The 12,165-nt window shown below is 39.2% G+C and overlaps 2 protein-coding genes across 2 annotated transcripts; one reads left to right on the top strand and one right to left on the bottom strand.

Annotated features, from left to right (window-relative positions):
- Window positions 1-1,408: 1,408 nt before the first annotated feature.
- LOC110923569 (mitochondrial phosphate carrier protein 3, mitochondrial) lies at window positions 1,409-5,301 on the bottom strand. Its single transcript, XM_022167645.2, has 6 exons — window positions 4,697-5,301; window positions 2,963-3,324; window positions 2,798-2,841; window positions 2,076-2,290; window positions 1,863-1,987; window positions 1,409-1,781 (listed from the first exon to the last, which is right to left on the bottom strand). Exons 1-6 carry the CDS (start codon window positions 4,997-4,999, stop codon window positions 1,727-1,729), a joined length of 1,104 nt encoding a protein of 367 aa, XP_022023337.1. The 5' UTR covers window positions 5,000-5,301; the 3' UTR covers window positions 1,409-1,726.
- Window positions 5,302-7,283: 1,982 nt separating this feature from the next.
- On the top strand, window positions 7,284-9,668 carry LOC110924260. Its single transcript, XM_022168291.1, has 2 exons — window positions 7,284-7,969; window positions 8,132-9,668. Exons 1-2 carry the CDS (start codon window positions 7,284-7,286, stop codon window positions 9,666-9,668), a joined length of 2,223 nt encoding a protein of 740 aa, XP_022023983.1.
- The last annotated feature ends 2,497 nt before the right edge of the window (window positions 9,669-12,165 follow it).

Genomic DNA, 12,165 nt, shown 5'->3' with positions numbered 1-12,165 from the left:
GATAACCTAACGCGCACCAATCCCAAATTAGTTAGTTGTGAAATCTTTACATTAACCTAGTACAGCTAAACAAGTTATAAGCATCGTCAAATTTATATACATGGTAATAATATAAACTTAAATTGTGATTAAATCAACCAATAGAAATCGTCGCTTAGACAAAATCAGTCATTCATGACTACAGAATAGCAATTGAAAGAAAAACTAAACTAAAGAGAGTATTTAACTTGGACATGCAAAAGAAATCAAAATTCAGAATGTAAAGAATAGGATGAAAGACCAAATCTCAAATATGAAAACTTGTATCTCAACTTGAATCAAAGGATTCAAAGCAACTCTAAAAAATAGTAAAAATAAAATATTTGGTCTTCTCCGTCCAACTGTCACTTGTGTAATAAGATACCATTTTATGTTATTTGACCCAAGTTCTTAAAGTCGTTGCTGCATCCTACACGACTATATCTATATGTTTTAGAATCAGCTGGTTGTGTATCTTCAGTCAACGACAGATTTAGAAAATCATTATTGGGGGGCAACATTTAAAAAAAAAGGGGGTAACAAAATCGATAAAAAGGTCAATTTTTTTCGAAATTTACACTACCGCCGGAGCGTTAAAGGGCAACGAAGGTTACCCATTCTAACAAGGTAGATCCGCCCATGTCTTCAGTTTTACATGGGATCCTCGACGCACAAGGTTGTGTAATTTGCGAATGCATAGCCCTTTATATTCTTTCCAATGAATTACACAATTTTTTTTCAGGCTAGCTAGATGCGTATCTATATGTTCAATTTATTTCAAGATCTCAACTTCACAGGCGCGTGCCGTGTCATAAGCTTACTTCAACGTTCAACCCATGCATTAGAATAGCGTAAGTAAAAATGTCAACTTTTTCAGATGTAAAAATGCAATAGCTGCAAGTAAATGAAATATTAACATGTACAATTTGACGTATATAAAATATTCACACTTAACCTTTGCTTTACAAAATGCTCCAAATCAATCCTGCCAAGTACGAAACAGAAATTAATACAAGCTTGTAAACAAATCAAATCTTCAAGAACTTATATAGTGATAAAAGTGAGTTATAACATGGTCATGTCAAAAACTTAAACAGGTTATAACATGGATAGGGTTTAGATATAAAGTGGCTGTGTCAAAAACTTATATAGTGAAATCCTAGTTATATAATAACAAGCGCTGTGACTAAGCACAAAAGCCTGCCTCTTGTTTCATTGAGCTTAAAAAATATGCATCATTTGGCTTTGCTCAATCAGGCATCAATGTGTGTTATAATTAAAGCAATCTTGTGTTCAATACAATATTGTGTTCCTTTTCAAGTCCATCGAATCCATGTTGTTTGTGAACAAGTCGACATTAGCATGACACTAAAAACTTGCAACTGAAAAGAACTTATCAAATAAAACAAAATCATTATAATTCATGTCTTCACAAACTATTGTTTTAAGGATCTTGGCCATCACATAGGCCATTATTTCCTTTTTAACCTGAAAATAGCTTATAATCCTATTTTCATGATACATAAATCCTACCCAAAACTTTCCACATGAGAGCATAATATTCTCTGACGCCAAAAATAACAGATTAAACTGTCACCTATTTCAGATGTCCAAAATAATGAAAGTAGTAACAAATACACGTTTATTAATCGCTTTTAAAAGGGGATTGCTTTAGTCCTCACAACTGCCGTCACAAACTTCACATGTTCTAGGCTTTTGCAGGTTCAATAGCAGCAGGAGGTGCAGCACCGCCCGTGGTTGGCCTGTAGATAACATATAGTCAATTGGCTTAGAAAGTACAGCGGAAAAAAAGATGAAATTGTTAAATAAATGTGGCAACTTACAGTCCGACAAACACTTTGAAAGCATCATAAATTCCCCATTGGGCTCCAGTGAGAGTACCAATCATGACAATTCGTAATGGAAGCCCTCTGGTGAAAAGACCCCAAACTCCAAGCTTCTTCACAGCCTGGAAAATAGTTTTTTCAATGAATGAATGATAGTGATATTAAGATAAGTTGAGCATTTGAATCTAACGGTTAAACAAAAGTACTCACGTCTCCAACACTTGCTCCCTTAGCATTGTTAAGAAACGAGACAAGATTATCAGCAGGATGAGATACAATAGCACAGAGAACACCGGCAACATATCCACCAGCAAAACTGACACCAAGCTGAAACGACTTGCTGCATTCATTTTTGGGTGTCGGGATGGCGTATTTGTAAAACATCTCTACAATTGTCTCAAATGAAGCAAACTTCATCATCGTGTCTGCATATCAACAATTAAAGATCTAAGAGAAACCAAGGTTTAAAAAAACGAAAACGAGTTTCGAGGCGTGATCCATTCGCCTCACGAGGCGTAAGCCCGAGGCGGAATTAAAAAATAAATATAAAAATTATATATCTTATAAAGATTAATAATTCTAACTAAATTCATCATCAAAAACACACATAAAAAAACATAAATTGCTTGAAATTGACACAAAAAGTCAAAAACATCAAAAACAAATATTAGAAACCCCTGAGGCGCATCTGAGACGCAACCTTTTTAGCGCCTCAGCCTCTCTGAGGCGCACATACACTAGAAGCCCCCTGAGGCGCGCCTCAGAATCGTTTTTTCGGCGTTTCGCCTTGAGGCGCGCCACAAGGCGCACGCTTCAGCCGTTTTTTTAAAACCATGAGAGGAACCAATATACATTTGCATACAAAGGGAAGATAAAATGTTTCGGCACAATGTTAATAAACAAGGGTACGCATCTAAGATGCATGAACTTACACGGTATCTGTCGTCCCCAAAGTGGCACCAATCCCTTGTATAACCTATATAAATGTGACAAAACTCAATAACAGGACTTCTGGACACTATATTTTTAACTACTTATTCAACACTAAATATGTATAAGTTTAAAAAATAAACGAAACAAATAATAATAATGAATACCCAAGTGCGCCTTCAGATCTAACAAACTTTGGAAGTCCATCACCTAGGCCCCTAGCAAAACCAGGTTGTGTTTGGACACGAACCTTCACCGCCTCCATGGGACAAAGAGCGACGTCAGCAATCAACTCAGCAGATGCAGAACCAGCCAAGTAGATCAAAGTTTTGTACTTGGTAGCATACTCTGGGCCAGCAATGTCAGAGTAGTATTTCTTGAAAAACTCATAGAATCCGAATTTACAAGCACCCTGAGCACTGTAACCAAGCAAAGTAGGGACCCATCCCCTGAAGAACCCCCTCACACCCTGCTCCTTTAGCAATACCCCAAAACCTGATGAAATACTCTTGTACTTGACTGGATCGATCTGATTAACCAAAAAGGAAATGTTTAAATAAAATATTATGAAAAGAATCAGTTGCAATGAATTATAAATAACAAACACACAAACAACAATTTAAACAAGGCAATCCCATGCCATTTGATGCCCAACAAATGTAAACCTAGACCCCATAGGAATTGAACATGATCAATAGATTCATACTCACATGATCATATCCAAGTCATCTACAACAAGGCATGTCAAAAACATGTCTTTAACAAAGGCATCAGAAGCAATAAAAATATTAATCACAAAGATTCTGAAAACATCTTTTGAATGTACATGAATCAGTTAGCCAAAACATTGTAATTCACAATTAACTTACATCTAAATAGTTGTTAGGTGGGAGATCAGATATGTTTAGGATATTAATCACAAATAGTTTGTACACTTCTTTTAAATGCACAAGAATCGGTTAGCCAAAACATTCTGTGTTTTACAGATCATACTTGTTACCATCAATGCCCAAAAATACATTGACTCAGCTAGACTCATTGAGACCAAAATAGAAAATAAGTGAGTGTTTATGCGAAAAAAATAACAAATATGTGGCAGGCCTAACTTCTCACAACTTATGAATTGAAACTTAGTTGATCATGTTCCTTAACACTACAGTCTACAGTAAAGCAAGCAATTTCCTGGAGTCAACATCGAGGTATACATCAAAGCAAACAATGACATTATTTTGTTGTACAAATGTGAACCACTACATGGAATCCAAAAGGCCTATAGGTTTCCCAAACTATGTGAAGGGCAATACTCGTTTGTTGGAAATTGGTGTGTCCCACAACATGATATAATAGCGTCAAGATGCTAATTCCATGTCTCCCACTTCCCAAGTTGTTATGTCAACTTGGCCACCCAATGGATTCAATCAATGTGCTAGTAAATTTAAACAAAATAACTCAAATTAAGAAATTCTCTACTACAAGGATACATGTACCCATTGAAATCTCTTATATGATCGAATTTCGCAAATACAGATTGCACACACACATAGCCTACGTAACATCTATTAAAAATCCATCAGCCAGCTGTATTGCATCCAAACAATCTTAAGAGGATTCTCAATCAATACCTAATTCAATACTTTCCGGACGAATTAACTTGAATTTTAAAACTACTCTGAATAGATAATTCCACAAGCATCGTTACAAGCAAAGAACCTAGATCTAACTAACACACATCTACAACAACATCACTGAAACGAAACAGATCCACACTAACAACAACTACATGCATTGACTATCAATGAACAACACATCTAATAACACGGAATCACACAGATAAACAAATATACAACTAAAATTAACAAAAAATCACCGGTTGAGAGAAAAATGAAATGAATCGCATATACCTGCATGTTACATTTCACAAGATCAAGAGGAGTAACAGTCATATGAGTGAGACCACAGCTGAGGATACCACCAGCAGTACAAGCAGCGTAAAATTGAGGCGAGTACATCTCGATCTTTCCAAACGGCTCACTAGGAGCAGGAATCACCAACTTTTGCTCATCTTTTGGAATTGAAGCAGATCGATACAAGTTAGGGTTTGAATTGTTGTTGAATTTTTCCATGAGGCGGTTGGTGGTTGAAAACGACGACGTATAGAGGAAATTAGGGATCAGAGACTGTCGAGATTCGTCGGAAAACGCCATAATTAGGTACAGAGAGAGATCGGATTTGGGGGAAAATGTGAGTCGTCCGATATCCTCTCTGTGAAGGTATAGAAATGGTAGTGATGGTATGATATGATATGATTATATTCCGGTTGTTTAGGGCGAAGGGCACGTGATATTCGTGTGCTCTATATTTGTGGGATGACTGAATCCGGTCCAGCCCTACGCACCATCCAATAGTCGACTATAATATGTCAATTATGGCCTTATGGGGCTTTTACTCCATGCCTCCACTTGCAACTTGTATATGTAAAATATGATCATAGATTCTCAACAATATTCGTATGGGTGTACATGAAAAACCGACTAACCAATTAACTAATATAATCGAATAAAACTGAAGGTTCGGTTTTGTGATTTGCTCATAACTGAAATTTTCAGTTTGGTTATGGTTAAACTCCCATTTATAACCGTAACTGATCGATTAAGAAAAACTGTAATAATCGAACATGTCAATTTCGATGAAAATTCATAACCAAACCGGATTAAATTGTGTTCACCCGTAATAATACCATTCACTTTAATAATTATTCACGGCTGATGAAAGACGGGGGGGGGGGGGGGGGGGGTAGTCGCCCTCCTTTAAAAAAATTAATGTTATTTTTGGGCAAATATTTTGGTCACTCCTTTATAAAATTTAGTTAGACTCCTCATTCCTTAATTATCACTCAGGAAAACAAAAAGATCAACTTCACACATAGTTCATAGTTGTATATATGTATGAATTCTTTAATGCTTTATTACAACAATTATTTTGATATAAAATGCTAACCATTGATTATTTTATTTCACGATTAGATAGGTTTCGGCCTTAAGATTAAAACATTAGGGGTTTCAGTGAATAATAAATAAAAAGAAACATGTATGGTGTCCCTTCACATATTGTTAAGCGTCAATATATGTTAATAGCATCGTATGTTTAATGTCAACATTGTGTCAACTAGGTAATACTAAAGTTTCGTTTATTCCACCAAAAAGAGTTGTGTTAAACAAAGGATAACTTAGAAATAAAAATTCGTCACGAATTCCAACAAATATAGAAATTTAACTATCCTTCAATTATCCAGTAGAATATTCGATTTTCAAAGAGATTTATGTAAATTAACTAGCTTACCATCTCCTTTTTCATTTATAAATTGAAGGGAAATTGGCCTGTAATAATCCCATCTAGACCTTATTGGCCATTAATAATCCCACCTTAGAATATTCCCCCCACCAGTCCCACCTTTCAGCTATTTTTCCTACAATGGTCCCCCGTTAAAAAAACTTAACGGAGTTAAGCTTTTTTCCAAATTACGAACAGATTTTTTAGGGCTTTTGATTAGAACGACGATACGAGTCCATTGATGTAAAACTTGCCTCGAAACAGTGCTCTAAACGATGAAAATGGCGCTTCAATTCGGGTGTTTAAATTTTCAATTAACCAAAATCAAGTCACTTGGAGCACCATTTCGAAGTAAGTTTTACATTAATGGATTCGTATCATCGTTCTGATCAAAAGCCCTAAAAAATCTGTTTGTAATTTGGAAAAAAGCTTAACTCCGTTAACTTTTTTTAACGGGGGACCATTGTAGGAAAAATAGCTGAAAGGTGGGACTGGTGGGGGGAATATTCTGAGGTGGGATTATTAATGGCCAATAAGGTCTAGGTGAGATTATTACAGGCCAATTCCCCTAAATTGAAATGCTTCATTCATTCTTGAAGTTATGGTGGAATAACCATAAAGTAGGTTGTGGAAGTAGTAGCCGACTCTAGAAGTGCATAAAAGATAGGTTTCGGAAACAAAACCGGGTATTGAGATGTGAGAAACTCGTTCCATAGCGAGCCCTACTCGCAGGTTATATTTCGGTTATTAACACAATGTGATACGGATACGGGCCTGGCTACCGACCCAGTTGATCTCGAGCATGTGACCGGCCCATTGGTGGAAGGTGGCTAAGAGGATGGACCAACTTTATCAAATCCTATCTAACCTAATTTCATTATTTTTTATTCTTAGCATTATCTATTAGTTTTTTTTAAACAATTGTTTGGTTTATCTTTATTTGTTCTTTTCCTATTTAATTCCTTGTAATTGGTTGGATAGTGATTGAATTGAAGTTTTTATCAGTATTGCTTTCTTCTTGAACAAGGGACTTTTGTTCTTGGTTTTTTTTTTCTTCATCTTTGGCTTCACCGAAGAGAAGGGTATCAAAACTAGGGATCTAGTTTTCCACTAATACGAATCCGTATCAAGTGGTATCAGCAGCTTCAGGTTATCGGGATGTCGGATGGAAGGAGAGATCGTCGACAACAGAACCGCAGATTTGCCGCCGGAGGCAGCGGGATTGATCAACGTGATCCTCGCGACATCGAGATTGAAAGACTCAATCAACAGATTCGGGAACTTGAGTTGATTCAACAGCCGTTTGACGACCATTACCACCGTGATGATGAAGATGATCGCACCGCCACGGACTCCGTAGTATGGGACGATTATGATCATCAGGATCAATTTCATAATGTTTTTGCTTCACCAGACCACAGGCAACCACGTCCGCAGCCGCACGATCAATTTCATAATGTTTTTGCTCCACCAGACCACAGGCAACCACGTCCGCAACCGCACCACCCCACTGATCCCATGCGATCCTTGGGGATCAGAACTGAAATTCCAGAATTCGAAGGGAAGATGCAACCGGACGACTTCATCGATTGGTTGTCTACCGTAGAGTGTATTTTTGATCTCAGACAAGTCCCGGAGCCCTTAAAGGTAAAACTCGTTGCCATTCGCTTACGTAAGTACGCTTCATTATGGTGGGAACATGTGCAAAATCAACGATATCGGGAGGGTAAACACAAAGTTGAGACATGGGATAAGATGAAGCGTTTGATGAAGGCTAAATTTTTACCCGTTAACCATAAACAAGAATCTTTTTTGGAGTATCACTCGTTCAAACAACAGTCTTTGTCCGTCGAAGACTTCGTTGTTGCCTTCGAACAACTACGCATGCGTTGTGGGGTTGATGAGGACGAGGAATAGATTATCGCAAGGTTTTTAGGGGGCTTACGTACCGACATCGCTGATGTCGTTTCATTACAACAGTACTGGTCTTTTGCTGATGTGTGCAGGTTAGCTAAAAAGGTTGAAAAACAGCTCGTGACCCGTTCCCGTTCCAATGTACGCTATCAGCAGCCTCGGGGACAACAACCGCCCAACTCACAGCCCCGCATTGACCCACCAAAGGCCGCCCCGATCGTCCCTGACATCCCTTCAGGGGCTGGTTCCTCTTCGGCACAACGTTGGTACAAATGCCACGGTATTGGTCACCTAAAACGGGAGTGCCCTAATAAACAGGTCATTGCTTTGGTTGACGAACCGCAACCCTCCTACGACACCGACTCAGAAAATGAGAAGGATGACCGGTCTGAAGTTATTTATCCGGATAAGGGCGAAGCCCTTGTGGTACAGCGGTTGTTACATACTGCGGTGGCAGATTCTTCCAATGACACGACATGGCTACGCAACACAATTTTTCGAACAAAGTGCACCTCTAAAGGGAAAATTTGCAATGTTATAATCGACAGTGGGAGTTGTGAAAATATAGTTTCTAACACTATGGTTGAAAAGTTGAAACTGCCTCTTCATGATCACCCGGAACCTTATCAACTTACCTGGTTAAAAAAGGGGAATCTTCTAAAGGTAACACACCGTTGCCTCATGCAATTTTCCATTGGCAATAAATACTCAGATGAGGTTTGGTGCGAGGTCCTTCCCATGGATGCGTGTCATATTCTTTTGGGTCGTCCTTGGCAATACGATCGTCGGGCAAAACACGACGGGTTTCGAAACACGTACACGTTCAAAAAGGACGGCATTAATATTACACTTGCTCCTTGTGATCCACGACAAGATGGTGCTGCTTCCATGTTGGTTACCCGCTCGGTTTTTACTTCATTAACAAAGTCGGAACCACCGCAACTAATTTTTGGGTTAGTCATGGCCGAACCCAATGCAGACACTAATGCCGTCCCTGATGAGGTACGTCCTTTGTTGACTAAATTTTGTGATGTTTTCCCAGATGATATCCCCGCAGGTTTACCAATGATGCGTGATATCCAACATTGCATCGACTTCATTCCCGGTGCAAGCATTCCCAACAAGCCCGCTTATCGCATGAACCCCAAAGAATTTAATGAGTTACACAAACAAGTTACCGAGCTATTGGAAAAGGGTCTCATACGCGAAAGCATGAGTCCGTGTGCTGTTCCAGCATTGTTAGTACCCAAGCCGAATGGCACCTTTCGAATGTGTGTTGATAGTAGGGCGGTGAACAAAATTACAATCAAATATCGGTTCCCAATTCCCAGGTTTGATGATGTGTTGGATCATTTACATGGTGCTCATGTGTTTTCTAAAACTGATTTGTGTAGCGGCTACCACCAGATTCGAATGCGTCAAGGAGACGAGTGGAAGATGGCTTTTAAAACACGAGATGGATTGTATGAATGGATGGTCATGCCGTTTGGGTTGTCAAATGCACCAAGCACCTTCATGCGTTTGATGAACCATATTTTTAAACCTTTTATCGCTAAGTGCGTGGTCGTCTATTTCGACGACATCTTGGTCTATAGCGCAAATATTGAGCAACACTTGGCACATCTCTGAGAGGTTTTTTCCGTCCTACGAGATCAAAAACTGTATGCAAATGGAAAGAAATGCCATTTTTAACTTCTGAAGTCATTTTTTGGGTTATTTGGTTTCTGGAAATGGGATTCGGATGGATGAATCGAAGGTGGTTGCCATCACATCTTGGCCAACCCCTACCTCGTTGCATGAGGTGCGTAATTTTCATGGGTTGGCTTCTTTTTACCGTCGGTTCATAAAAAATTTTAGTACTATTGTGGCGTCGATGACAGAATGTTTGAAGAATAGTCGTTTTGTTTGGACACAAGCCGCTAAGGCTTCCTTCATTGCCTTAAAATCGGCGGTTACTAAGGCTCCTTGCCTTGCATTACCAGACTTTTCTGTGGTGTTTCAAGTTGAGTGTGATGCCTCGGGATTGGGTATCAGGGGCGTTCTCAGTCAACAAAATCGTCCCATTGCATTCTTTAGTGAAACACTAAGTGACACAAGGCGTCGGTATAGCACTTACGATAAAGAATTCTATGCTATTGTTCGTAGTATAGAATACTGGCGTCATTATTTACTCCTCGCTGAATTTATTCTTCACTCTGATAATCAGGCGCTTAAGTTTATTCAAGGGCAGGCTAAATTAAATCCAAGGCATGCTAAGTGGGTTGAAACTTTACAAGATTTCACGTTTGTTATTCGCCACAAGTCGGGTTCTTCTAACTCCATTGCTGATGCATTGAGTCGACGTCTAGCCTTAACATCGACATCTACTTTCATGGTTCAAGGGTTCGGATCCTTCACAGCTTTATATATCGACGACCCGGATTTTCATGTGATTTGGCAGTATACAAAAGATGGTCCGTATAAAGCGTTCTGTCGGAAGGATGACTTGTTGTATCGAGGAAGCCGCTTATGTGTTCCTTATTCCTCGTATCGGGAGGCCATTGTTTTGGAATGCCATCAAGGGCCGTTGGCGGGTCATTTTGGTCGTGAAAAAACGATTTCCCTTGTTGGAGATCGATTCTATTGGCCCAATATCGCTAAAACTGTGGCAATGGTTTTGGCTAGGTGTCGCGTGTGTCATGTCGCCAAGGCTAAACATACTAGTCAAGGATTGTACTCCCCCTTGCCTGTTCCTAATCATCCTTGGGAAGATGTAAGTATCGATTTTGTTTTGAGTCTTCTGTTAACTCAAAGAAAGAAAGATTCAATCATGGTGGTTGTCGATCATTTTTCGAAAATGGCTCACTTTATTCCGTGTGTCAAAACGTATGATGCGTCTCAAATTGCTCGCCTTTACTTTGCTGAGGTTGTTCGTTTACATGGGGTTCCTAAATCCATAACCTCAGATCGGGACGTCAAGTTTGTAAGCCATTTCTGGCGTACTTTGTGGAAGCATCTGGGGGCAAAGTTGCAGTTTAGCAGCTCCCACTATCCTCAGACGGATGGGCAAACTGAGGTAACTAATCGCAGTTTGGGTAACTTGTTACGCAGTCTCGTTGGGGATCATCCAAAACGGTGGGATCTAGTTCTACCTCAAGCTGAGTTTGCTTATAATCGCTCGAATCATAGTTCAACTGGTCAGAGTCCGTTTATGGTCGTGTATGGACGAAATCCCTTTACTCCTCTTGATCTTGCACCTTATCCGGAAGTGGAGCATTTTAGCGCTGATGGGGAAGAGCGGGCAAATAGTCAGACATAATTTGCAATACCAGTCTCGCACAAACCAACATCGCAGAAAGGTGGTTTTCAAAGAAGGAGATTTGGTTTGGGTTTATTTGCGCAAAGAAAGGTTTCCTACAGGAAGGTGTGGCAAGCTAAAACCGCGAGCAGATGGTCCTTTTTGCGTTTTGAAACGTATCAACGATAATGCATACAAAATTGATCTTCGGGGGCACTACAAAGTTTCAGCTACGTTTAATGTTGCGGATCACTCTCCTTATGTGGCAGCCAATGATGATGACTCGAGGGCGAGTCCTTTTTTAGAGGGGGAGGATGATACGGATACGGGCCTGGCTACCGACCCAATTGATCTCGAGCATGTGACCGGCCCATTGGTGGAAAGTGGCTAAGAGGATGGACCAACTTTATCAAATCCTATCTAACCTAATTTCGTTATTTTTTATTCTTAGCATTATCTATTAGTTTTTTTTAAACAATTGTTTGGTTTATCTTTATTTTTTCTTTTCCTATTTAATTCCTTGTAATTGGTTGGATAGTGATTGAATTGAAGTTTTTATCAGTATTGCTTTCTTCTTGAACAAGGGACTTTTGTTCTTGGTTTTTTTTTTCTTCATCTTTGGCTTCACCGAAGAGAAGGGTATCAAAACTAGGGATCTAGTTTTCCACTAATATGAATCCGTATCACAATGACAAAACTAGCCTAAAATTTTAGAGGTATCCTAAAAAAATCGGTGGTATTCTTTGTATAATGAAGACGGAGTTGAGGGGTATTTTTACACTACGAAGACAGAGTTGAACCGTAGCCCATGTTATCCCTGCTAACACATTAGCTCCACCCCTGAACCCT

This window comes from Helianthus annuus, chromosome 17, assembly GCF_002127325.2.
Source record: "Helianthus annuus cultivar XRQ/B chromosome 17, HanXRQr2.0-SUNRISE, whole genome shotgun sequence".
Taxonomy (NCBI): Eukaryota; Viridiplantae; Streptophyta; class Magnoliopsida; order Asterales; family Asteraceae; genus Helianthus; species Helianthus annuus.
The sequence above is the reverse complement of the archived record's forward strand: the minus strand, read 5'-3'. Positions and strand labels throughout refer to the sequence as shown.

What these genes read in the sequence shown, in the direction of transcription:
- LOC110923569 (XM_022167645.2), bottom strand. Translation starts at nt 4,999, where the DNA reads ATGGCGTTTTCCGACGAATCTCGACAGTCTCTGATCCCTAATTTCCTC. An exon ending in TTGTGAAATGTAACATGCAG is followed by an intron (nt 3,325 to 4,696) that starts GTATATGCGATT and finishes TTGGTTAATCAG; the next exon opens with ATCGATCCAGTCAAGTACAA. An exon ending in TTGGGGACGACAGATACCGT is followed by an intron (nt 2,291 to 2,797) that starts GTAAGTTCATGC and finishes GTTGATATGCAG; the next exon opens with ACACGATGATGAAGTTTGCT.
- LOC110924260 (XM_022168291.1), top strand. Translation starts at nt 7,284, where the DNA reads ATGTCGGATGGAAGGAGAGATCGTCGACAACAGAACCGCAGATTTGCC. An exon ending in TCGTTCAAACAACAGTCTTT is followed by an intron (nt 7,970 to 8,131) that starts GTCCGTCGAAGA and finishes TGATGTGTGCAG; the next exon opens with GTTAGCTAAAAAGGTTGAAA.